Genomic DNA, 24,832 nt, shown 5'->3' on the forward strand with positions numbered 1-24,832 from the left:
TTTGGCAAATGGATAGCTAGCTACTTTTGACAGTGGTTTATTGTGAACCAGAACAGCTGGATTCATTCATTTATTCAGTGTATGTATTGTGGATATATCTAGAAAGCAATTTCCATTAGAAAGCGGCTAGTAGAGGTATACTCCAGTACTACATAGAAACTAGAACCGCATAGAACTACTGTTACTTTTAAAAATAGTTTTGCATTAAGTTGTCTATTAACAGAACAGCAATATAACTGAATAAAGACTGGTATTTTGTAGCCTGAACAATGAACAAAACTATAAGCCTAAAAAGTTGCAAATTCACAGTTAAAATACTTGCCTAGTTACTGTGGAAAAAATGTATGGCTCCAGGACAGTAATATTGAGTTTTCTCATAGTTTGCATGTTTCCAATCAGGTAACACCAAAAGCAAATCGCAGAGGTTCATATGTTGCCACAAAGGAATTAGGTTGAAAATACAAGCAAGCAGCCTCATCAGGAGTATCTTCTACTTAATATGCTATAAGCCACTGGAAGAGGTTGCAACATGATATGCTGAGTTCCCCTTTACTTGTGGCCTTTAAATAGAGGCTATCATGCAGGGGTGCCAAACTCTATTTCATCGAGGGCCGCATCAGGCTTGTGTCTGACCTGGGGAGCGTGGCCAGAGTAGGTATGGCCAGCTTAACATCACTCGTGTGATCAAATGCCAGTTTTGCTGGTAATTTGTTTTGCTAGCATTCTGCCAGCAAAGAGTACTTGTGAGGGCCACTCGTAGCCCTCCCAGGCTCCGTTTTTGGCTGCAACAGCCCCCCTCTGCCAGAGAAAATGGAGCCCGGGAGGGAGTTCCGTTTTCACTGGCAGAGCCATTGCAGGCTGGTCCTTTGCTGTTTCCAGGGCCAGATCCAAACACTTTGTGGGCCAGATCTGGCCCGTGGGCCTTGGGTTTGATACCCTCCTTAAGTGATAGATTGGATGATCTCTCATGATCAACCTGGGTTTTAAACAAAACAAAACAAAAGCCTTTATTCATCCTTTTCTGATGTGGCTGTATTTGTAAGCAGTATTTAATTTGAATGCCAGCTTTTTTATTGTTTTAGGGATTTCTGGGTAAAGTTATCAAATTCATCAGGATCAGCTTATTCCTTAAGAATTCCTTACTTGATGTTCATTAATAATAATTGAAAATGGGAGGAATATACTGTAGAAATGTTAAGGTTTGAGGGGGAAATATAAAAGTACATATTTTTCCTAATTTTTCCCCTTCTCCCATACTGAATTTAAAAAAAAAAATTGTTGGGAACACTCTGGATAATTTTATTTTAAATTTAAATTTCACAAGTATATGTGATTTACCAATTGTATGGTAAATCACAAATACTGCACTGCATGCTCTTAAAATTACAAAATGCACTAAGATCTGTAAAGGGTTCCATTTTTATCGCACACTCCTTTTTTCTGAGACTTTAAAATTTCCAAAAAATTCCAGAGGCAAGTAATTTCAATAAAAAGTACTTTCACCTACTCAAGAATCAGCCAAAAGTTTACAAGTATTGTGATAAACTGTGCCCAAGAATAGGTCCTCCAAAACAATAGCAAATCAATTCCACACACTTCAAAGCAGCAATCAAGCTTGGTTTGGGAGCATCACTTTTTTTACCCACTCATCCACATAGCAGGAGCAAGCTGCAATTAAGCATTTCTAAATGGGTTCGAAAGGAGGGTTCCTCGGTTTCAGTGTGAAAGGAAAAGGATGCTCCAATTGTGCAGGGATGTACTTAGTACCTCTAATCAGATGTGCTCCTAGGACCATGCTGCAGATGGCTGAGAAAAGACAATGCTTTAAGGCAGTGGTGGCTAACCTTTTGGGGCTCCTGTGCCAAAAATTGCACACACACTAGCGCACACGCACTTGCGTGCCAGCTCTTAGAATGCAATGCGCACCACCTCTCCCCACACCCCCTGCACATGAGTGCGCAATCTCCCACCCTACCCCCTTACCTGCACTGTGCCTCACAGCTGGTTTGAGGCCCTTTTCTGCTTCCCAGAGGCTTGGAAAAAGCCTCTGCAAGGCTTTTCAGTTCGAATTATAGGCCCGTTTCGTCACTTCCAGTATTACAGAAAGTGACGAAACAGCCCTATAATTCATCCTGAAAAGCCTAGCAGAGGCTTTTTTCAAGCCTCTGGGAAGCAGAAAAAGGCCTCAAACCAACCAAAAAAAAATCAGCTGTGAGGCACGCGCATGCGCAGTGAGGTAAGTTTGCCTGTGGCTCGCATGCCATAGGTTTACCATCACAGTTTTAAGGCATTGCCGAGAGAGACTATTACGGCCCAGAACCCTTTTTAAATCGAAAGTTCTGCAGAGCCTCAAGGGTGAATATATGATCAACTTCATGCTCAGAAGATCAACCAAGAGCTTTATAAGCTACAAAGTCAGCAGCAAAAAAGGCTAAATACAGTCAGGTTGATAAACATGAGCCCACTAGGTAATGCCAATCTGTATGCTAGAGTGGAAAGCTTAGCATCTTGGAACTGGGCAATAGCAAGTCAATTTGCTTGTTGCTAAAAAGGATGTAGAATCCCATGTAGTCCCTAGTCAAATTAAAGGGATAATTTACCTTTCCTGAAGTAAGGTTGTTACATATATACATTGCAACAATTTCTTGAAATTACTTCTATTGACTAAATGGCAATAATATAAATGACAAAGATACTGCAATTCAATTTCTATTTATAAATCGGCCCCACTGACTCCTAGGCAATAAAGGCATTATTGTATAGCAGGGGTCGCCAATGCTTTTGGTTCTGCAGACTGGCGGTGGCCTTTTCGGAGGCAAGAATCATTTCACAAGTGCAATCCAAATCACACACATACGCAAATTAAGCTTTGCAAGCTGGCCCGGGGCCCAGTTCCCAACAGGCCATGGCCCAGGAGTGAGCCGTGGCCCTGGAGTTGGGGACCCCTGCTGTATACTATATTCTGATTGCTACTTTCAGAGAGCTAGTCTTTCAAATTGCAGCAAGTACAGAATCAACATTCAGAAGTTACAGAACTGTACATCAGCATCGAAACATTGCCCAGGAAGAACATATAACTACTGTTCCGTTTAATCATTCATCAGGATCTTACAAATCTGCACCAAGGGAAAACTGTAATTCTAAAGACATATATTTATATGCTTGCGAGATTCAGTCATGTTGTTATTCAAGTCATTTTATTAAAAAAAATAGGTACATGTTTCTGCCCAGAAATATATCAAATTACATATTTAAAGGTGTATGCCTTCAATTATCATTCAAGTCAAACCACAGAATTTCAGATGGTATGTCCTAGGTACAGGCCATGAGCAATACCCAGTTTACAGCTATTATTTTTTGGTAACATAGCCATTTTCAGTTCATAATACATACTATTTACAATAAATAAATAAAATTACTTTATATTAAAACATTGAGAAGGATGTGATTTTATAATTTTAAGGGTGATTATCAGATTTCTACTTTTATAAAGTCCATGGATCAAATAAATCCTTAAACGACATTCTCAATTCACTATGGGCAAGAGGAAATAAAATTGGAGGAATGGAGAGCCTGATGAAAGACGAAGGCTAGTTCAGGAAAATAATTTATCCATGACATCATCCAGAGAAAAAAGGGTAGGACTGATTACTAATATAAGCAAGTTCCCCTGAAAATGAAATAATGACATCCAGGTGTGGGCTGTCAACTTGCAATTCATCATCATAGTACAATTTGAAAACAACTAGACTGAAATGCTCCAGTTTCATTCTTGTGGCAGGCTCATTTAAAAAGGTTTAATAACACAGCCCCCAATTAGAGAAGTTATAGAGTCACACATAAATCACCCGAAGGTGATGCAGATACTGAAAACAGGCTGCAAAGCAGATGAATTGTAATTCCTGCTTGAAAACTGTTTTAGGAAAGTAGACTTTTAGCATTATTTTTGTTTTTTATTTTAATTATCTTCTCTCTTGTAGATGGATGTACATCTTGATCAATGTGCAATTCACGTACACTATTTTATCTGCCCAAACTAAAGACCCTAAAAGACATATACCCTAATTTATTTATATAAGAATTTTATCTAATGCTATAAAGTTGCAAAAACTTTCAGCATTGTCCCACATGCTCACAGTGTCTTCTGCTTCTCTGTATTTTTTTAGTTTTAATTGAACTCTGAGTGAAATCCAAACAGTAGCTTTGTGAAGTCAAACAATTTTCCTTGTAAAATAAGTTTCTTAATAACTTCATTTATAAAATATGGAAGGTTAAATAGTTTAGGCTGAGAAGACATATACAATATTCATTTTAGTGCTATTGGAAAACCATTTAATTCTTTTTGTACTTTTTTTTTTCAAATGTAGGGACAAACTAAAAATGGATTGAGAGCATTATCAGATTCTATCAAAAGGATTGCACTTAATTTCAGAATGCTATATAGTTGAATGTCTGTGTTTGTGTTATAAACCCACCCATTCACCCACCTACTCCAACTTTGAGAGTTCAAAAGTTCAATAATACAGCATGATTCAGAGGAAAAACATCCAATAGTTAACAGGGCTAAACTAAATTATATAAGAACCTAAGCACCACTTTTGATTCTAGTTAAGGAACAATGTATCATAAATTATGAGCTATTTTCTAATTATTACAAAAATCTGAAAGTAATCTTACCCAATACACTAATCCACGAATGGGCTCTCAAAAGCAGGCTCTGAATTGAGTTTCTACAGCACTAAATGATACATCATCCCTAACCAAATAAGCAAATAAGCATTTTCAATTCAATTACATGGAATGTAATTTGAAGTGTGCCTACAGCTTATATTTTAGCTAAGGCATACAGACATCTTTAAAAAAGAATCCTAAATTTAAAAAACTGATCAAATTTTTAAAGTTGGACGCAAACATACAGTATTTTGGAACCACATAGACTTCAGTTAAGTAAACCATATATCCATTCTTACAAAATACATAGTAAACTTTGCTAAGTTTTGTTGAGCTCCTTCAATTTTTTACTGTGTTTTCATATATTAAAGAAAGCACTTTAAATACTAGTGATTTCTCAAATATATTCTGAAACTTACTGTTCAATACATTATAAACTGAGGTGGGGGGATCATCAGTCTTTAATTGAGGTGTAAAAACTGCCTCATAAATTCATAAGTGGTGAAGGCAACAGCTTGAGAAGGAATACAACGGATGTAATTCAATGATAATCCACGGTACAATCCCCTTCGTATTCCGTGGTTTCCATAAACATATTTCAATGTTTGGATCATTGTACTAGAAAGAGAACAGAACAAGACTTTGTAAAACAATAGATTTTTCCAACACTTTACTTCAAATAACATTTAAAAAGCAGGAACTTTTGCAGTACCCAACAGAGGTCCCGCCTTTTCTTAATCAGATTACGGGCAGAGGCCATTTTATTATACAGAAGTCATGCTACGTTATTGCTAATGAGACTTAATTATTTTGCAAGATTTTTCTTTACATATAAAGAAAATACAACCTGATATCAGGATTTTTGATTCTTTTATCTGAAAATCCAAATTCCACACTAATGAATATGAAGCTCAGTTCACAAGAAATTAAGTTCCACTGTAATTAATAAAAGTTTTGCATGCATGTTAGGTTTATGTTCTCATTGTTTTTATTGTTTTATTACTTGTTCAACTGAGATTGTGTAATCACTGACCATTAAAATATTCTTCTCCTAATAAACCATTTGAGGCAATTAGCCTACAATTAGACTGCCCATCGAACAGCTAAATTTTAACTCTACATAAAATATGAAATTAGGGCTGCCTAGTATTAATATGCAGTGTGGTTTGCTGACATTTGTGTGACTACATACTGAAATAATATCCCTTTATCTGGGATAAATAGCCTGATGGCGGTGAGTTCCAATGGTCACAGCCTTATCGGCTTTTTCCTTGATTTTTTTTTCCTTTTTAAGAAGCTGGCTTGCTGCAAAGCACAGCATCTGCCTGTTTCTACTTTGAGTTCATATTTATTTGCACCCATGCTTTTAGGCTCAGAACAGACCCATAGGGTCAACAGAGATTTGGGGGAGAAGGAGGTGCGGCTTAACTTCTGATAGGAAGGGCTATTGTGGTTGACAATGTTATTGTGACAGTCACTTTATGCGTGTATACACCAAACAATCTCAACATTCCTAATCTAAATTCCCTCCAAAGATAGCTGATGCCAGTGCTAGCTTAATATTGTAACTTCTATCAGATGAAATCCACTACCTGTATATCAAAAATAACAACTAAAAGAAGGAACCTGACCTACTAGACTGGGTGTCAGCAACTTGTGGCTCCAGAGCCGCATGCAGCTCTTTGGACCCTCTGCTGTGGCTCCCTGTCCCATCACTGGCCTTAGAAGGTAATGGTGATGGCGGGGGATGGAGAAGTAGCTGGGGCTGATTCTCCAGCACCTCACTCTTGCTGCTTGTTGGTGCTGGTGTATCTTCTGGCCCTTGTTGGTGCTGGGCGTGCCTCGCAACCAATGCTGTCCTCGCTAATACGAGGGCTGGTGGCATGAGAATGAGATCCGGGAGGGGGGGATGTCGGAAATTGTGACGGGCCCACAGTGCCCAGCCACGGCTTTAAGAAGCTCAGGGCAGCAGGAAAAGGGGGCTGGCCCCGCCAAACCTCACACCCCCACCCTGGGGGTCAGGCTAGAAGCGCTCACCTGTCAGCCGGTCTCCCCCCCCCCATGACTCTGTGTGTGTGTGTGTGTGTGTGCAAGCTCTCTTTGGGGCTCTTGGCTATTCCTTTTATTTTTTCTTTCTGGAAATCTGGGCTGGCTGAAGAACGATCACCAGCTATGGCAGAAGCTTCTCTTTGGGCGACCCTCCTCCACCTCTCGCAACCCCCTGGCCGGCTGTGGCATGGCTGGGACAGTGTGGGGAGACCCCCCTTAAACGAGCAGCCGCCCACCCCTTGGCCGAGCCAAAGAGGGAAGGGGGAGATAGAGAGGAAGATAGGGAGAGGGGGAGAGAGAAGGGGAAGAGAGATAGAGAGAGGGGAGAGAGATACAGAGAGAGGGGGAGATAAAGAGAGAGGGGGGAGAGGGGAAGAGAGATACAGGGGGGGGAGAGAGAGACAGAGCGCGAGAGGATTTTGTGACTGGGTAGGTGTGGCTAGGTCATGTGAGTGGGTAGGAGTGAATGACATCAAGTTGGCTACGCCCACCCAGGTTTTGTGGCTCCCAGTGGGTTTTTTTTCTGTGAGAAACAGGCCCAAGTAGCTCTTTGAGTATTTAAGGTTGCAGACCTCTGTACTAGACACAGATTTTAACTTAAATGTATTCCTCTTATTTTGAAGTGTACTATAACTTACTATGAAGCTATAAATGCTTATGCTTACTTTGCTAATTATATAATACACATGAACTAAAGAACAAAAAGACACTGTTAATGTTTTAGAGCTAATATGATACAGTTGGTAGATTTTACTTTAGGCACATATTTAATCCAAGAGATGAAACCTACCAACATTTTTCAGAATCAGGAAGTATGGCTCCCAACTGCATTCGTCTACGAGTGACATCTAGAGGGTATCTGGGGAAGTGAAAAAGCATTTTCTTTCATGGCAGTTACAAATATCACAATGCAACTTATTTGTACTACAAAATAACAATTAAAAGACATTTACACAATGAACATATGGAAAATACAAAGCTGCCTTATATTGGGTCAGATTAGGAGCTGAATTCGTCAGAATTACCTTCTCTGGCTGGCATCAGAAATTCTATGCCAAAGCCTAGTATCCAACATTTGTTTTTGTTTATTTATTTTATAGCCATGCTAAAATATTTGGGACTGCATCTTTCTGCATGTTAGGATTATAATTCGCTGGAGAACAATGAAACAATGCTTTATGAGAAAAATGAATTTATTTCATTTTTATTAAGCATATATCACACATTTCTTACAGTTGCAGAATACATGAGGTTTAACATTGGAAAATCAATTACCAAGCTCCATACTTGAATTGCCAGGAATAATTTCTTCAGGCAGTATCACATGTTTTCATATGAAATGTTAAATAAAAATGTAACAAAAATAAAAATAACTTTAACCCTTAAGAAATGTTATATAACAGTCTAAATCTTTTTTGTAAAAATTGCCCATCACACAAGAATGACCTAGTAGTAGTATTAATTCTGGATGGATGCCATCAACCCCCCAAATTGTATGAATTGTTTGAAGTAAACCCCAAAAGATGGCAATCCAAAAACCAGAAAGCATTTCTTTTCCTTTGATTTCAATAACAGTTAAAAAGACATGTTTTTTCACTGATATTAGCAGAACACTACTTGAAATATTTGAATATTCTTTCAATATTTGAAAGAATTATAAACATTTGCCCAGCTGCTAAGTGTAAATTGAATTGTTTAAATTTGAAAACCAAGAAAAAATGGAGGTTACATGCTAAAGCTGCATGAAAGAGAAGTAACTTGTTTTCAGCTATGCATGATCTTTTTTCTTAAATGTTTAATTCTAACCTATTTCTATTTCTGTTTAATCACATGCTTCAATAGGTGGTCAGAGCCACTCATAAATCTCATTTTTAAATTTATCTGTTTGTTGTCTTACAAAATAAGAAGGAGCCCCTGTCAGTTTTAGCAGAGAAAAGCCAAGGTATAACTGAGTTGGCACAATATGCACTATATATCTTCCTCCAGTACTTTCATATAATTCAAACCATGTTAAATTATAATTATGATAAATATGTATTTTTTACCCTAGCTTTCTAGTGTAACCACTAGCATTCTGGTAGCATTCGAATGGTCTCTGCCAATTTAATAGTTTGACAAATGCAACCCTATCCTGCATTGTAGTTGTATTAAGGCTACAATTTTTCAAACTGCATCTAGCTTAATAGTTTATATACACACAAACCTCCTATAAACTGACAAAGAAAACAGGAGATTGGGGGGCTTTGTTACACATAAGCAAGCTAATCCCTTGAACTGGTTTTAGATAAATGGCCTCCTGGGCAGAGCCACAGCTCTTCTTCCCAGGATATTGCAGACAGAAACTGAAAATTTGTCATGTCTTGGAGTTCTGCTAGTTGCCTGCTTTTTTAACCTGTACAGTGAGCTTTCTTTGCAGACGGAAAGTTAGATGATGTTATATTCCATGATTTCTAAAGGTGGAAGGAAATAAAATTCCTAATACAAGCTATCCTAACATTTCTTCATTAAGTGCAGTAAAATACTAGAATAACTTACGATATTGTTTGTGCTATGGCTCCAGCTATGCCACCACACAGCAAATTTACATGAGTTTTCAAAACTAAGACATCAGGATTATCTAAGCAAGGCCTCCCGAGCAGGGTAGGCGCTTGAGCAAGTCCCACACTCTTTAAGGTACCAAAGGTAAAAAATGAGAAACCTGAAAGGAAAAAATTTATCTTTAATTGAAACATTACCTCAACAACAAACTGCATAGATACTGTAGGCACAATTCAGCCAGAGAATGAGCTCATTTAAATCTACTAACAGTAGTGCATGTGCCAAACTCTGTTCCATTATATTATCCCTTACTTTTAAGTCCTAAATTTTAGTTTGATCATCAAATATACCATAACATTGTCTCCATTTTTTCAAACTTCATTTTTATCGATCACTTACAGCTGACAGTCTTGATATATACCTCACATATTCTGGTATATGGGCAACAAAATTACTTGAATGTTATAGATCGTCAGAAAGACATAATAATCCTCACAAATGTATGCAGTGTGCCTTATATTGGAAAGTTAACAAAATTTCCCTTTGAAAATAATCCTTTTAAAAAGATTCCTATGTTACAGTAATTCTCTTTTTTTACATAATATTGTCCTTGTGTTTACCATTATCTTGGACATTAAAGTCCTTATAATAAAGGAACTTCTGATCTACAGAGTTCTAAAATATGGCTGCAATAAAAATGACTTTAAAAGAAAACAATTTGAAATAGCATTTATGATTAAAACCAAAGAAACAGAATAGTCTAAGCAACAGTAAACCAAGAGGACTTAAGATGCTTACAGAAATACTGAAAGCATTAACAACTTAGTGCTGAGCTAAACCTTTAGGATTTAATTAGTGTAGATTACTAGCAAAGTTGAAAGAAGAACATATTTACATCCCTCAATCATAACAGGGGTTCAAAGTGCAATCCCAAACCAGAATTTCAACATTTAAACTAATTAAAACATATACAGAGATAGTGCTTAATTGAACATCAACATTTTGTTTATTAGATTTGGATTGTGACTTCTACTGCAACTGACAAAAAAAATCTGTCTAAGAACAACCCAAGCCATATACCAAGAAAACGATATTGTGTTGTGGAAATTCTGAAGATTGTGTGCATGTGCATTTAAAAAAAAGGAATATGAAGCCCTTCAAGAAAAGAAAAAGAAAAGAAAATGATATAGTTCCCAGCCAACAGTTTTCAGTCTATCCTTTAGATTAGACAGAATCTTCCTCATTAGTGGAGGGAGAAAGAAGACAAGGAAACAGTCAAAGTTAAATAATTTTTGACCAAAGATTGACACCATATATCAGAATAGCATACTGAGGCAGACAAAGAGATTAGGCCTATAAATATCTAGAATCATGGATCTCAAAAAGCAAATAACACGTGTAACAACTTTATCACATAAATGCTGTGATTTACTTATTTATGCAGATGTTGGGACATAAATATATAAAGGAGGCAACTGCAATGATGACACCACAGAGATCGCCATTGTAACATAACAGTATACTGCAGAAACTACTGTCTTCAGTAAGGATAAATGTCAACAGTATTGCTAAAAATCAAAGATAAGCACGTAGTTATTTTAAATGTCATTTTTATTTTGATTTTTTTAAATAAAGACATCTGCAATAGAAACAATAGAAAATGTTTTAGTAGATGACTTTAAATTTATGGAACTGCCTGAATTGAGAGCATGTCCAACAAATTTAAAAATATTGGAAAAGACAACAGAAAGGTAAATCATCATGCGCTATGACCAAACTTCATTTCTAGCAGTTCCTTCCTTTAATTGTTCATGTGAAGAATGTATTTTTTATTTTTAAGGAAGCAAAGAGTTTTCAAATCAAAATTAAACCTAAAAAGGCTCAGCAAAAAACAATTATGTTCAAGTTGTACTCACCCGCATATGGAGCCATTCCGACTATTGTTGGCATAAGTCCACGATAAAATCCTTGCATACCACCTTCCTTTGGCAAAAGCCAATAATAGTAAGAAAACAGAAAAATGAATAAATGTAGGAGAATTATACATATGAATACGGGAAAGTTTTGAGAGGAAAGATCTAATTTTCATTTTTTTTCATATACTATGTTCCAGGACTACGCAAATTATTTGAAAGAGATATCCTACAATGTAGCTTGAATCACTAAAGCAGTCACAACTTTTTCCACAACTGCCTTTGGCTGTCTGCACATACATGTGCATGCACAGCCACTTCAAAGTAGCAGTGAAGGCACATGCAAGCACCAAAATGCCACTGAAATCAGAACCTGACCTGACCACAGAAGCAATAATAAACTGGCTACTCAATTTCTGGATTTTTCCATTCAAATGGCATGCATTGAATCTATCCTGTATCTTTCAACACAACTTATTAAGCTACCGTATCAATCTTACTATTTCAGTACAAGTTTGCAAGATCGTGCTAAAATGAGAAACATATTCCTTTACTCTTAAGTCTACTTGTATTTATAGTACATATCAAAAGTTGGATAAATACAGTCTATCCATCCCTCCCCGCCCTGACATATATGCATATATATGGTTACAACACTCCTCATTTTCACCCATCATGACCAATGTGTGCTGGAAGCTATGGACAACCAAGGACTCTGTTGAGAAGACCTGATTAAAAGCAGCCAATTCATATACTTTCACCAGAATATTTCTGACTCAAAAGCATACCTTCATCAAAAATATTTCACCCCTCACTATACTAGAACTGATTTAATTCAAGTATCAGAAAATTTTGTCTATCCACAATCTGACAATAAAAAATAACACTATAATGTCTTCTACTTTCCATTTTTCTTTTTTCTAATATCTAGAGCACGTGGTGTCTAAATTAATATACCACACAGTCAACCTATAACTGGTTGTTCACACCTATTCCTGCCATCTTTCACACCCTCCCCAACTCATGTGGGCGTCTCATATCCCCCCTATATCACCAACTCCCATGGTATCTCTTATTATCCAAAGCTATATAGGCAGAGACCTAATTTTTAAAAATAAGCATTAAGAAAAGTTTGGATCCCATAGATTGTGTTAGTAGTACCGGTACGTGTTTTTGAAGAAACTGGGAAAATCAAGCAATCTTTAATAATGAATCCCAGTGATAGTTCATCATTCATAATTTTAAGACTTACTAACTGCAACAGCATTAAGTATTTTGGGAAAAGAAACAAAGATTTTATTTCACTGCTAGTACCACAAATTGTTTTGGCTGAAAAATCCTATAATGGACACATTTATTCATACCTGATCAGCATTTTTACAAAGCATCACTTTTTCTAAGGGGCTGCCATTATTTAAACAAATGGATACTAGTTTGTCAAAAGAGTCCTTGGTCTACCCTTTTTTATAGTTACCCCTTTTAACTAAGAGGACTTAGCAATACTGCTGTAGATTCCAATTAAAGAGAGGTACCCTACACAGCATATGAAAATAACAGTGTCGGAGAGAAGAATTTACCAAACCGGACAGTTGTATTCAATAGTTCAGGCTTTGCTTTGGGAGTCAATCCCACCCAGAGAAATGCACGCTCAGATTCCAAGTGGAGGAAAAGTTAAACTGGTTCTCTTTCAGAGCAATGAAATTTTCACAATTGCATTCTTTGACTTGTTTTGCCATTTTCCAACTTATTTCTTTGTGCTAGATGTTACTGCTCCATTTTGTAAATTCTGCAAATATCACAGATAATTTTAAGAACCCCTTTAATTTGGTATAGTCAGTCACTGTTCTCCTTTCTTTAAAATTATGCACATTTCATCATAAACCACCAATTGGGATAGGAGAAACATTAAACAGAGGAGCAGCTTTATTATTCTTATTTGTTACCCTTATAAACACACACTGAGCTTGCAGATTCATTTTTCTTGCTCAGTTTTCAATTTTCTGCTGAGAACTGTTACAGAACATTAACTGGTATTTGTAAAGCCATAATGCTGAAGAAAAGCAAAGACAATTACCTTGGTGTAAATGGTCGTGAATGCATGAATAATTCCCCTGTACTTATGATCCCCTTTTACTTGGAATGCCAGCCGTGCTCTCACCATATCAAGGGGGTATGTACAGATCACTGCTGTTATACCTTCCAAAAATTAATAATTAAAAAAAAATCAGCATACAAACAAGTCAAAAACGGCTTTAGAAATTTGTTTTTTTATTTCTATTTATTGTATGATGGAAGCAATACATTAAAATTAAAGAGGACAGTCCACATGGATAATATGCAAAACCTTGAAGGATTTAGATTGCTCCCAAAATTACACTCCATGTTGCTCAAATCAGTAGACCTACAAAAGGATGGTAATTTTAAAGGTTTTCTTTCTTAAACATACTTTTTTAAAAAAGCTAGCATAAAGGGAAATAGTGTTCAGTGTCTTTTTTCTGTTTTGCATTTGTAAAGCTTCAATTCTTCTTAAGATGCCTTTAGAATGTGATGGGGGATAAGGAACTTACGTTTTAAATAATTGAAATTAAGCTTTCACCCCTCTGCTTCAACCTTTTTATTTCCTTAAAGGAAACTGAAAGGCAATTATCTACCAATGAAGTGTTACTACTCAGATTTGAATTACACAAGGCACAGGAAATCCAAAGTTGAAAGTTCACACCATAAAGTTTTACCTTTGCCAATCCGAACAGCCGCATTACAATAGACTTTTCAAGGCATTTTCCTCAGATAATTCTTAAACTCAGTGCCTTCCATTGCCTGTTTGGTCTTGCAAGCTCTTACTGTAAAAAGCTAATTTCCAACATTTCTCAACTCTTTTAAAGTGCAAAATTACACTAGCACCACAAATCAAGTTAATCACAGAAGGTAGAAAGGTATTTCAATTGATTTTTCATTCTCCATACAACACTTGGTGCTCATTGGTTCTTATACTGTAGTTATAAATATGGAGACGTTCCACATATTTATTGGGTGGCATGATATTTACCATTTGTTCTAGATATATTTTATCATCGCTTTATTAGGTCAACAATAGCTGCAGTAAACTTTCTTTTGCAACGGCTTCCATTTCTTCTCCCCTCTTGCTTTTTTTCTTATTTCTTTTCCAATCCAGTCCATACACTTCAATAAGCTTAAGCACTGTAACTTTTCATAAAACTTTTCATAGCACAGAAAGTTTTGTGTTAAAATCTAACACAAAACTATTCTTTTGTGTTAGATTTTCACACGCTGTAAAAAAAGTTACTATGGCCAACAACCACCCAAGTGTTTGCATCGCTTATCAGTGGCAATCTGAACTGTCCCATCTGCAGTCATAACCACAGGACCATGAGGGTTGTTAAGCAAGAACAGGTGGATGTCCCAGGCAAGGAATGCAAGGGGGAGTGATGGGGTTCGAGGCAGGCACGACAGACCTGGAGGGCAGAGGGGTAGAGTGGGGCACACATCCTATGGAGCATGGGCAGTTGAGAAGTGCTACAGAGTAGTATTAGATCCCTGGATCTTGTGCTCCAAAACAAAGCCCCTTGAGAGAAAAGCAGTGGGAGAAACTTGCAGGAGTGACATGAAACCGCCCCTATCAGCTTCGCAATGAATTTGCACGCGGGATTCAAATTCTGCACTGACAGAAAAAGTTTGGTGTTCAGGTGACCAAGGGACATCCCAACCATCCTAAGCACCAGGTGGTTAATTGCAATCACATGACCACAGGTATGTGTGACAGCCAGAATTTTGAGGACTAGTCATAAGTTCCACTCATTCTATGGCATCCTAAGTTTGAAAGGTCAATGAATTAGTCATAACTTGAAAAATAACTGTTCCCCCTCCTAGCTGTAACAAATGGAAAGAAACCAGAAACTCTTAAGCCCCAGTTTCAGTCTTCAAAATCTTTTACAATGGTTCCTTTACCTGTATTTTGTATTTTTTAAAAAACTTTTTATCTGATTAAAACTAATTTTAAGGCTAGGTTTTAACTACTTAAAAAAACCCACAATTGTAGAAATTATAGAAAAGGATACATATACACTAAGAGAAAAAGAGAATGAAAAAAAAGAGGAATACCTGCTAAGGATCCAGCCATTAACCGATGAATATGACTAGAAATGCCAAGCCTGTTCTTTATCACCTACAAAACATGATTACATTTAAAGTGTGGAAAAAACTCTTAACATACTAAAGATAAAAGTTCATTACTCCTCACCATAACAATTTTTTAAATACAGTAATTACACTACACCCAACTATCTTTGTGTTAGCTGCTGTTAGATTTTACTGAAATGTGAAGGTTATGTATACAAAGTTAAGCAATAAATCATGATTACACATTAACAATCAAAAACAAACCATATTATGGCTTAGTCTTAGAAACATCTGGACATTATTATGAAATGGTAAGTTTCAAGACAAGTCGCTATTAAATGCATGACACATAAAAACATGACTGGAAATCAATCATATTGACTTTATTTAATGTCAATGAAAGTTAAATGCAGATGAAATAAAATTAGATTATCTGCTATACCTCCTGATTTCTGGAATAATGACAATTAAAAATTCTGTGAGGGCCTCAACCCCAAAAGGTTGTTCTCTTTTGATACATAAATACAAGTCAAGAAACCATGACATATTTCAAGGCAGTAAAGGAGCTTGCTCTTGGGTTTTCTTCTTGAAAACAAAAGTACTATGGAAAGGATTCGTCTTCTGTCGCTCCCCACTAAAACTTGTGATGCTGGGCTAGAATGTCAATTGAAAACAAGGGATTCTGAAATATCCTACCACAGAATTAATGAAACAGAATTGGCCCATTGCCCGAGAACATCATTTTCTGTGAAGAATTGTTCCTATCTAAATAAACCCATAATCATTGTTCCGCTATTCTTCCTTTGTTTTAATAGAGTTCTTGGTGGAACCTTTGGTAAACCACATAGAACCTACAAACACAAAAATAAGTATTTGCAAGTATTTAGATTAATAATAGAGTTTTTGAATCTTTTTTAGCAGCAAAAGCAATGCATTTTCCTTCCCACATACATAATCTGTCAAAAAAAGGTTATAATGATAGAATCCTTTGTCAATTTTAAAGTTTGAAACTATTTCATAACACATACCAGTAGATGAAGCAACAAGACACAGGTTATTTACCTTTTTATATTGACCAAATGCTGTAAACTGAATTGCACCGTATGGAAAGATTCGAATCATCATTGCTCCGTTTCCTTTATAATATCCTAAGAAGCCTTCTTTCTTTGGTACAGCGCAAAGTGTAGAAATCACACCTGTCACATTACAGATTAGACTAACGTTACAATTTTTACCTCAGCATTTTACATTGCTCACTTATGAGAACTATTCTACAAATCTAGAAAACTCTACTGTCAAAACTGGAAGTTCCTTGTATGTGAATATAGCGCAAATACTTATAAACACTATATTTAAAATGAGAGAAAAACAGAGAATTACCACATATTTCAAAAGTCTTGCCATGTGGTATATATAGCCCAACTCTTGAATAATGTACATACAGAATGAATATTAAATACACAAAAATTACACAAAATGAACAAATTGGGTATTGTAGTAGAATCAGAAAGAATCTATAGCAGCCTAAATTTAATTGTAATGTGCTCATAAAATAACTTAAGACCTAAAATACATGTTGCTGTTTAGGGAAGGCAAACAAAGCTGCTTAGAAAAGTGTTTAATCATTAACTTTCTCTTCACTTTACTCCAACCAATGTGCAGTGTTTATAAATGTTAAAACCCCTATTGAATTTCCTGTACATATATAGTAAAGGAAATTCAATAAAAGGGAATAGAAAGAGAAATGTAAAAAGTAAAAACAGGAGACCGACCAGCAACTAAAACACATAATTTTCAGCAGTCACTCAAACAATACAATAATTGTATTTAAAAACGGAGTAATCTTAAGTTCAGAAAACACGTATTTTTAAAAAGTTACAAATAGCCAACAAGGATTTTGTTTAAACAAGCTTTAAACAGACCTTTATAATTTGTCATAATCTGACAAAAGTTAAAACTTAAATAAACATGTTTCAATTAGATAAATATCACTTTGAATGTGTGAATTTAGGATATTAATTTAGAATTCTTGGAAAATATATTATCAAAAGAACGAAATACGCATAATGGTAAATGAAAAAAGCTATTTAAAGAGGTAAGCGAACATCCCACCAGAAACTGCTAAAATACAATTCCTAGCTATTTTAGCCAGTGTTGCCAATGCTATCAGATAGTTGATGAGAATTGCCAGTTCAGCAACAACATTGGGATGGTTCAACACCATGATTTTCCATGAATACTTTTGATTCTACTAGCACATGAATGTGGAGTTAGATCTCAACTTACAACCTTTTGTCAGGTAACCAAAGTTATATCATTGAAAAAAGTGACTTAGGACTGGTTTCCACACTTACGACTATTGTAGCATCCCCATAATCACATGATCAAAATTCAAGGAGTTGCCAACTGGCATGTATATATGACAGCTCCATTGTCATGGGGTCATATGATCACATTTATAATCTTCTTCCATGCCAGTTTCTGACAAGTAGTTGAGGAAGCCAGATTCACTTAATAACTGCATGATTTACCCAACTGCAAAAAAAGGTTGTAAAATGGGACACAACTCACTTAACTCTCTTGCTTGCAACATAAATTTTAGGCTCAATTGTGGTCATGTCAAGGACTACCTGTATTTTCAAAGGTTGACTACATAACATAAATCATGCTATCCTTAGGAATTTTGTTTCTTGACTTATCTTAATGTGATTCTAGCAAAAATAGAAACAATATTGACTTGCTTCAATCTCAGCACATACATGCCATACGTGAAAAAATATTCTAAGTGCTCACTATTCAGGTTCAAAAGTGTTTCTTCCTTTCAATTCAAAAGTGTTTTTTCCTTGTGTTTTTTCCATGGATACAATCAGGTATATTATCCAATGCTCTTCTCCCCTCTGATTTCTCTTATATTAATTTTGTGTTGATGCCATCATTATGTTATTTGTATTCACCATTGGATTTGCACCAGTTACCCAAATCTCCCACCCTCGTAGTTCATTGTTTTCAATATTTCTGTAAACCAGTGTGCTAAAAGTTCCAATCAAGACAGAGTCATTTATGAGCTACCTTATCAACTGCTCAAAAGAACTCAGTGAAATTGAAGAAGATTTCCTGAGCTGCCTGGAATCCAGAAGGATTCATCCTCCTCTGTTGATAGTTCCGTTTTATTTGGTTTCTGCCCTAGCTGAAGGAAATATATTGCATCAATCCAAACTCTGGTTAGGCAGAATCCATGATAATTCTATCTCTTCTAGAACCGCAGACACAGATCACTCTGTTCTAAGACAAAAGCCCGATCAAGGATATGATCTGCCTCAAGGATAGGATAATCTCCGTGAAGCTTTGGATGCCATGAAATCTTGATGCAGACCTTTAAAGAGGCTTCACCATTAATGTTGATATCCCTGAAGACAAAACTCCCACCTCAGAGACCTTAGCTCAGTCAGGGATTCTGTAGAACAGCAATACAATTAAATATACCAACAAAATCCCGTCTTATATAACTTGAAAAGAAAGGTAATTTCCCAGATTATCCAGAGCCCGAATAGTAGTGGTCACTCTCTCGATTTGGTGTTCTTGTCAGAGCAGTGTCTATGTGACCTGGAATTGGTAGACATCTCCTTGGTCCTCTTGTCATGGTCAGATCACAGTCCGGTGGCAATGAGTTTCTCAAAAGCTGCATCCCCACGCAGGGAGGCAGGACCTATTAGATTGGTCCACCCCCATCGACTAAAGGACCCAGGTAGGTTCCAGAAGGAGCTGGGGTTTTTAACTACAGATCTATTATGCAGTCCAGCCAAGTTCGTAGTCACTGTTTGGAACAGGAAGGTGACTGAGGCTCTGGATAGGATTGTACCCTTGCAACCTCTCCTCAGCCGTAGACCTCTCTGTGCCTCGTGGTATACAGAGGAACTGACATGGATGAAACGCATGAGATGTCTAGAGCGCCGCTGGCAGAAGACAGGAGATGAACTCGATCGAACACGGTTAAGAGCTGCTACTAAGGCCTACCTTGTGGCAATTCGTGAGGCGAACTGTAAATAATTCTCCACACTAATTGCGTCTGCAGATAATCGCCCAGCGACCCTCTTTAAAGTGAGTAGTTTCCTCTTAGGGAAGGAGGAAATAGAGGTCCACCTGAAGGGGTGCGTTGAGGAATTTGCGGATTAATCTGGGGGTTCTCCTGGACTCACGACTCTTGTTTGAAGAGCAGGTGGCGGTCGTGGCCAGGAGGGCCTTTGCACAATTGCAGATTGTGCACCAGATACGCCCTTTCCTGGATCAGCAGTCCCTACCCACAGTCACTCATGCCCTGGTCACTTTCCGTCTTCATTATTGCAACGCACTCTACATGGGGCTGCCCTTGAAGAGCATCCGGAAGCTCCAGTTGGTGCAAAATGCAGCGGCCCACATGGTTTTATGCAGACCCCGGTGTGCACGTGTATCACCTCTCCTGAAGGAATTGCATTGGCTGCCAATTTGCTTCCAGGTGCAATTCAAGGTGCTAGTTGTCACCTTTAAAGCCCTTCATGGCTTGGGTCCGGGTTATCTGAGGAAACATCTCTTGCCAGTGACATCTACCCCACCCATTAGAGCAAGGAGGCAGGGAATGCTGTGGATCCCACCCTTGAGGGAGATACACCTGGTGGGATCAAGAAGAAGGGCCTTCTTTGTGGTGGCTCCATCTCTCTAGAACATCATTCCACCAGAGATTAGAATGGCCCCCTCATTAATACTATTCCGAAAGGCACTGAAGACCTGGTTTTGTCAACAGGCCTAGGGAACCCAGAGAGGGATAGAACCCATCAGATGGCTAGTGTGACCCGCTGTCGTCGGGATGGGGGGGTGGGAGTTGGGTTTTTTTGTTGTTGTTTTCCCAAATTTTGTTCTATTGTACTTTACTAATTTATTTGATTCTTTTTGTTAGTTCTTATTGTTTTTATTTTTGTTTTTTGTTTTAAATATGATTTTACATTGTGTAAGTTGCCTTGAGTTGCCATGGGCGAATAGGCGGCAATATAAATCAAATAAATAAATAAATAATTTCTATATGAGCGACTGCAATAAGTTTGCACTAAACCCCTTGATGTATTGTTATTTTTAATTAAAGACCAACTTGGCATTCAACAGAAGTCTCATCAAAATTTTGATAATGCAAATAATCCAATTTAAAAGGTAGAATAGCAAGGACAAAATAAACATCTCACGTCCATGTTTTAGGAACATTTTGACTTAATCCTAATTTTAGAATGTCTGATGTGATTTTATATTTACTGTTATTCCTGAGCTATTGTGAACAATAACAGCTTCATAATAAAGTACAGTTAGAAAAATAGTTGTAAAAGATTAAGAAGTACACCCACAAATCATAATTAAACTAAAACAGATCGAAAGCATTAAAAGACTGAACACTATTGTGACGTGTTTTCTATTGTATGTGTTTATTTTCACTATTTTGTATTATTTCAAAACTATTATGTATTCAAAGTTCCAACCAACATTTAAAAAATCATTTTTACTTATTCAAAAACCAGAGACAGAACTTAATCCTAATTCTTATTCCAATATAGCTTTCAACTTAGAATTTAGCTTTAAAATATTAAAGGTCTAAACACATTAATAACTTCAATTGATATATTTGATTATTGCAATTAGACAAGCAAATTGAAATCCATTTTCTTTACCAATTATAAAAATCACATATAATAAGTAATATTAGATCCCATAATATGAATTTTCTTACCTAGATGTTTATAATGCTGATTGTGAGCTTGCAACAAAATCTTTACTCGATCTAATGGTGCAATGGTTGACTTGGCACAACATCCAGCAACACCTTTCCAACAAGCAAAAATAGTACTATTTACCAACTGCTAGACATTTAGCAAGAATTATTTTTAAACTTTTATCTTTTCAAGGGTCATCCTGCAACAGATAAGCATTTCTTTCTCAATCAACAGTTATCTCTGCTAAAAAAATATACTCATGTTATCTCTCAATTTTTGATGAAAGAGAAGGTACACTGAGAAAAGAATGAAATCATTAAGAATCCCTCTGGTGTATCTAAAATCTAAAAGGACCTTTTACATGCAATAGTTTTCTAAAGATGTCTATGGAGTTTCTCATTCATCCAGGCCATGGTTCTGGACAGAACAGATGAAGCTTCTTGGATGAGAAGTGAAACATTTACAGGAAAAAAACCAAGGAATTCCAGTTGCCTTTTGAAACGCACCTTTGGGAAAGTTTTCGAAAGAAATATTAGAGGCTGACTCAGTTGTTAACAGTTGAGCAGCATACAAAGTTAATTAACTACCAGAAAATATGAGAATTTAGTATCTAACATCTTTTGTTTAATATTTAAGAGTTTCATTCAGGAATTTCTAATTCAAGTTCACCTCAATCTAGTACATAAAGTAGTCATCTTTCACACCTGTTTTTAACTATTTATAGGAAGCAAATCTACAATGCTATTTAAAAAAAATCAAAGCCAAGTTTTGCTAGCATAGCTGTTAGAAGTAAAGCAGCAAGTGGAGGGACCTTTAGCAATCCTACAGCTTTAACTAGCTTTATAGCAAAAAAAAAAATCCTGAGTTTACCTTCCTGCATTTGTGAAGCAAGTACACAAGTAGCCTAATAGGACTGTTATTACATGCATAGTTTTTTGGGAACACAGCCACACAGCATTGCTAAACATAGTAAATACTAAAACAGCTATTAGCTGAATCTGTCAGCTGTATAGAAAGAAACCTTGGAGAATCAGTTCCTTAAAGACATAAAATCCTATAATTCATGAACTGGTATGACCTGACAGCCCTCCCTGAATTACAGTACTCAGGATTCCATGTCCTACTCATTTTCTTTTGAAAAAAATCGTATAAAGATGAATAATTTGTATTTTTGCTGATTTAGACAGGAAGCAATTACAGGAGCTGGAATGATTTCTAGGCTTTCATGTCTGCCCTCATTTTTGTAATGAGATTTTGGAATTGCCTGTGCATCCCTTAAAAAAAATATTGTGAACATATTGAGTATGGTGGTTGAGTATAGTAGTTAAGGTACTGGTTAAAAAACGGGGAATTTTAAGTTCTAGGCCTCCAATAGATATGAAAGACAGCTGGGTGTCTATGGGCCAGATTTTCTTTCTTGGCCAGGACTACCAGGCAGGGTTGCTGTTGCTGGAAAATAGAAGGCAGGATTATGTTCATCACCTTGAGTAATATATGAAAAAGGATAAGATATAAATATATAAAGTAATATGAGAAGGAAAGCTTTTATGGAACCCCTGTGTTTCAAACAACCATATAATACAGCAACAAAATTCCCTTTCTTGCAACATAGAATTATTTCTGGCTAAATCACAGTGCTGTACATTTTTTTCAAACATCAATGCCTGTCTTTTTACTTTACCCATTTCAGGTCTCCCCTCAAGTTTTAAAAATCAGTACAAATTATGTTAAGGAAGCCAATTTGATGGTTCTAAGCACTAGGCTGAAAAATTGGGAGATGGTAAATTCTGGTCCCACTTTGAGCACCAAGCCTGCTGGGCGACCTTGGGCAGGTCTCTCTCTCTCTCTCAGCCCAAGGAAGGATGCAATGGCAAACCCCTTCTGAACAACCTTGCCAAGAAAACTGCAGAGCCTTGCCCATGAAGTGAACACTCTTGACTTGAAGATGAAAAAAAACAACCCTAGATAAAAAAAATCATAATCCTCGGAGGACGCTTTTCAGCTTTCAATACTCCCCAGTAGGAATTATATTGATACGTTGTTAGCTATTACTAAACCAGGAGAAATGGACACCCCAACTTCACTGCCCGCGGTCCAAGAACGATCTGAAACCGTTTACGAGGCAATACGGCTTTTCCTTAGGTTGTTCGTTTTTTCCCAGCAACTTTTCGCCGCTGACATTCTTCCCCATTTTTCGACCTAGGAAAAAGGCAGGCGGGAAAAAGGAAACAGACTAGTAGGGTTTTTATATTGGGGCGGGGAGGCAGAGCTGGAGTGCAAGGTACCAATTCCAAATCCCATTTAGCCGAGGGAGGAAAGGGAAGATTCCTCTAGAGAGCAGCCTACGGAGCACTTCCTAAAAATAAGGGGAAGTCAGTCCCAGGTAGCGGCCCTGAAATTTAGCCACGGTTTGATTTCGTTTTTAAATGAAGTTTTAAGAGCCTGAAGCCGCTTCTGAGCACAGGAGACTTCAAGGGCCAAGACAAAACCGAGGCCGTCCCGTTTTGGCCGCGAAGAGGATGTGCCCTCCGAGCCGCACACCTGGCGCCCACCGCCGGCTTCTCCTCCGGACTCACCTCCGGCCACCAAAGAGCGCAGCCAGTAGAAATCTCGCTGGGTCGGAGACGAGGGCAACCGGGCGCCGGGTCCCGCGGCGGCGGTGGCTTCCGTGGCCATGAAGCCGACAGCTGGCTGGCTGGCCTTTCTGAACACCCAATATCAGGAGGCGGCGGCGGCAGGAGCAGCAAAGGAGGTTCAGCCCATGCTAGTGCCTGCACATGAGGCCGGGCGGGCCTGGCCTCTCCGCCTAGCGAGCCCTGGAGGCGGAGCTACCGCCATGCTTCCTCGGCCCGCGGCGCCCGTTGATGACGTCATGGGCCGGCTGGGTCAGCGGCCAACCTTTAGTATTTGATTTGTCAATGGCTTCCAAAGTAATTAGTGTAAGTAAGAACAGTTATGAATACATGGGTACATATAAGAAAAATAAAAAAGAAACAATAGGACAGGGACGGTAGGCACGATGATGCGCTTATGCACGCCCCCTACAGGCCTCTTAGGAAAGGGGTGAAGTCAACAGTAGACAGTCTAAGGTTAAAGTTTTTGGGGTTTGGGGAAGAAACCACAGAGTATTCTAGACATTGACCACTCTGTTGCTGAAGTCGTATTTTCTGCAATCAAGTTTGGTGCGGTTTACCTTGAGTATGTATCCATTGTGTGCTCTTGTATTGTTATGATTGAACTTTTAATGAAGTGGCAACTGGAGGATGGTTGGATCCAATGGTTGGGATTCAAACTCAAGCTAGCGATCATGGCACACCGCAGCTTTTTCAGTGCTATTACAGAAGTGGTTGGTTGCTGACTTCTTCCAAGAATTGTCCAACTTCCCAGTTAAGCTGGGACTTCCTTGTGGTCTCCCATCCAAGTATCAGACTGCTAGACTCCAGCTCTTGAGCCCAGTCGGAGGCTGCCACAGTTGGAGGGTCAGGATGGATGGATGATTTCATTTTGTACAGCTGCCCACTCGGATCCAACTCCAGGCGGGTCACCAGAGTTAAAGACGACCTGACAGTTAAAAGCAGGAATAAAACAGTTGTGTTGGGGGAAGGAAACTGTTCATCATTTAGGCAAAACCCAATTTTAATGGGTGCTTCTTATCATCCTATCCCAGGTCTTCAAGATTCTGACAACCAGGCTGATTCAGGGTTTGTGTGGTTCTCTGGGGAGAGGGCAGTTGTTCCAGATGGAACTGGGAAGGGAAGGATGGGCTGCCTGGTTCTACTCAGTGGGCTTCAAGAG

At 37.8% G+C, this 24,832-nt stretch overlaps 1 protein-coding gene across 2 annotated transcripts; it reads right to left on the reverse strand.

The window, feature by feature from the left end:
• Positions 1 to 3,175: 3,175 nt before the first annotated feature.
• SLC25A16 (solute carrier family 25 member 16) lies at positions 3,176 to 23,903 on the reverse strand. Of its 2 annotated transcripts, none has more exons than XM_026713492.2 (9): positions 23,614 to 23,903; positions 21,055 to 21,147; positions 16,371 to 16,504; positions 15,291 to 15,354; positions 13,246 to 13,367; positions 11,175 to 11,241; positions 9,256 to 9,418; positions 7,511 to 7,579; positions 3,176 to 5,289 (listed from the first exon to the last, which is right to left on the reverse strand). In XM_026713492.2, exons 1-9 carry the CDS (start codon positions 23,711 to 23,713, stop codon positions 5,133 to 5,135), a joined length of 969 nt encoding a protein of 322 aa, XP_026569277.1. In that variant the 5' UTR covers positions 23,714 to 23,903; the 3' UTR covers positions 3,176 to 5,132. The 2 variants fall into 2 exon arrangements, with proteins under 2 accessions (XP_026569277.1, XP_087788427.1); XM_087932301.1 differs by having other exon boundaries at positions 23,579 to 23,875.
• Positions 23,904 to 24,832: the final 929 nt, after the last annotated feature.

Source organism: Pseudonaja textilis, chromosome 4 (assembly GCF_049901715.1).
Source record: "Pseudonaja textilis isolate UNSWEBS1 chromosome 4, rPseTex1.2, whole genome shotgun sequence".
In the NCBI taxonomy this organism is placed as follows: Eukaryota; Metazoa; Chordata; class Lepidosauria; order Squamata; family Elapidae; genus Pseudonaja; species Pseudonaja textilis.

Bases quoted from the DNA above. Each gene is read 5' to 3' on its own strand.
- SLC25A16 (XM_026713492.2), bottom strand. From the start codon at position 23,713: ATGGCCACGGAAGCCACCGCCGCCGCGGGACCCGGCGCCCGGTTGCCC. The intron at 16,505-21,054 runs GTAAGAAAATTC...GTAATGTGACAG, and splicing joins TCAGCATTATAAACATCTAG to GTGTGATTTCTACACTTTGC. The intron at 9,419-11,174 runs GTGAGTACAACT...TTTTCCTTTCAG, and splicing joins CGGAATGGCTCCATATGCGG to GTTTCTCATTTTTTACCTTT.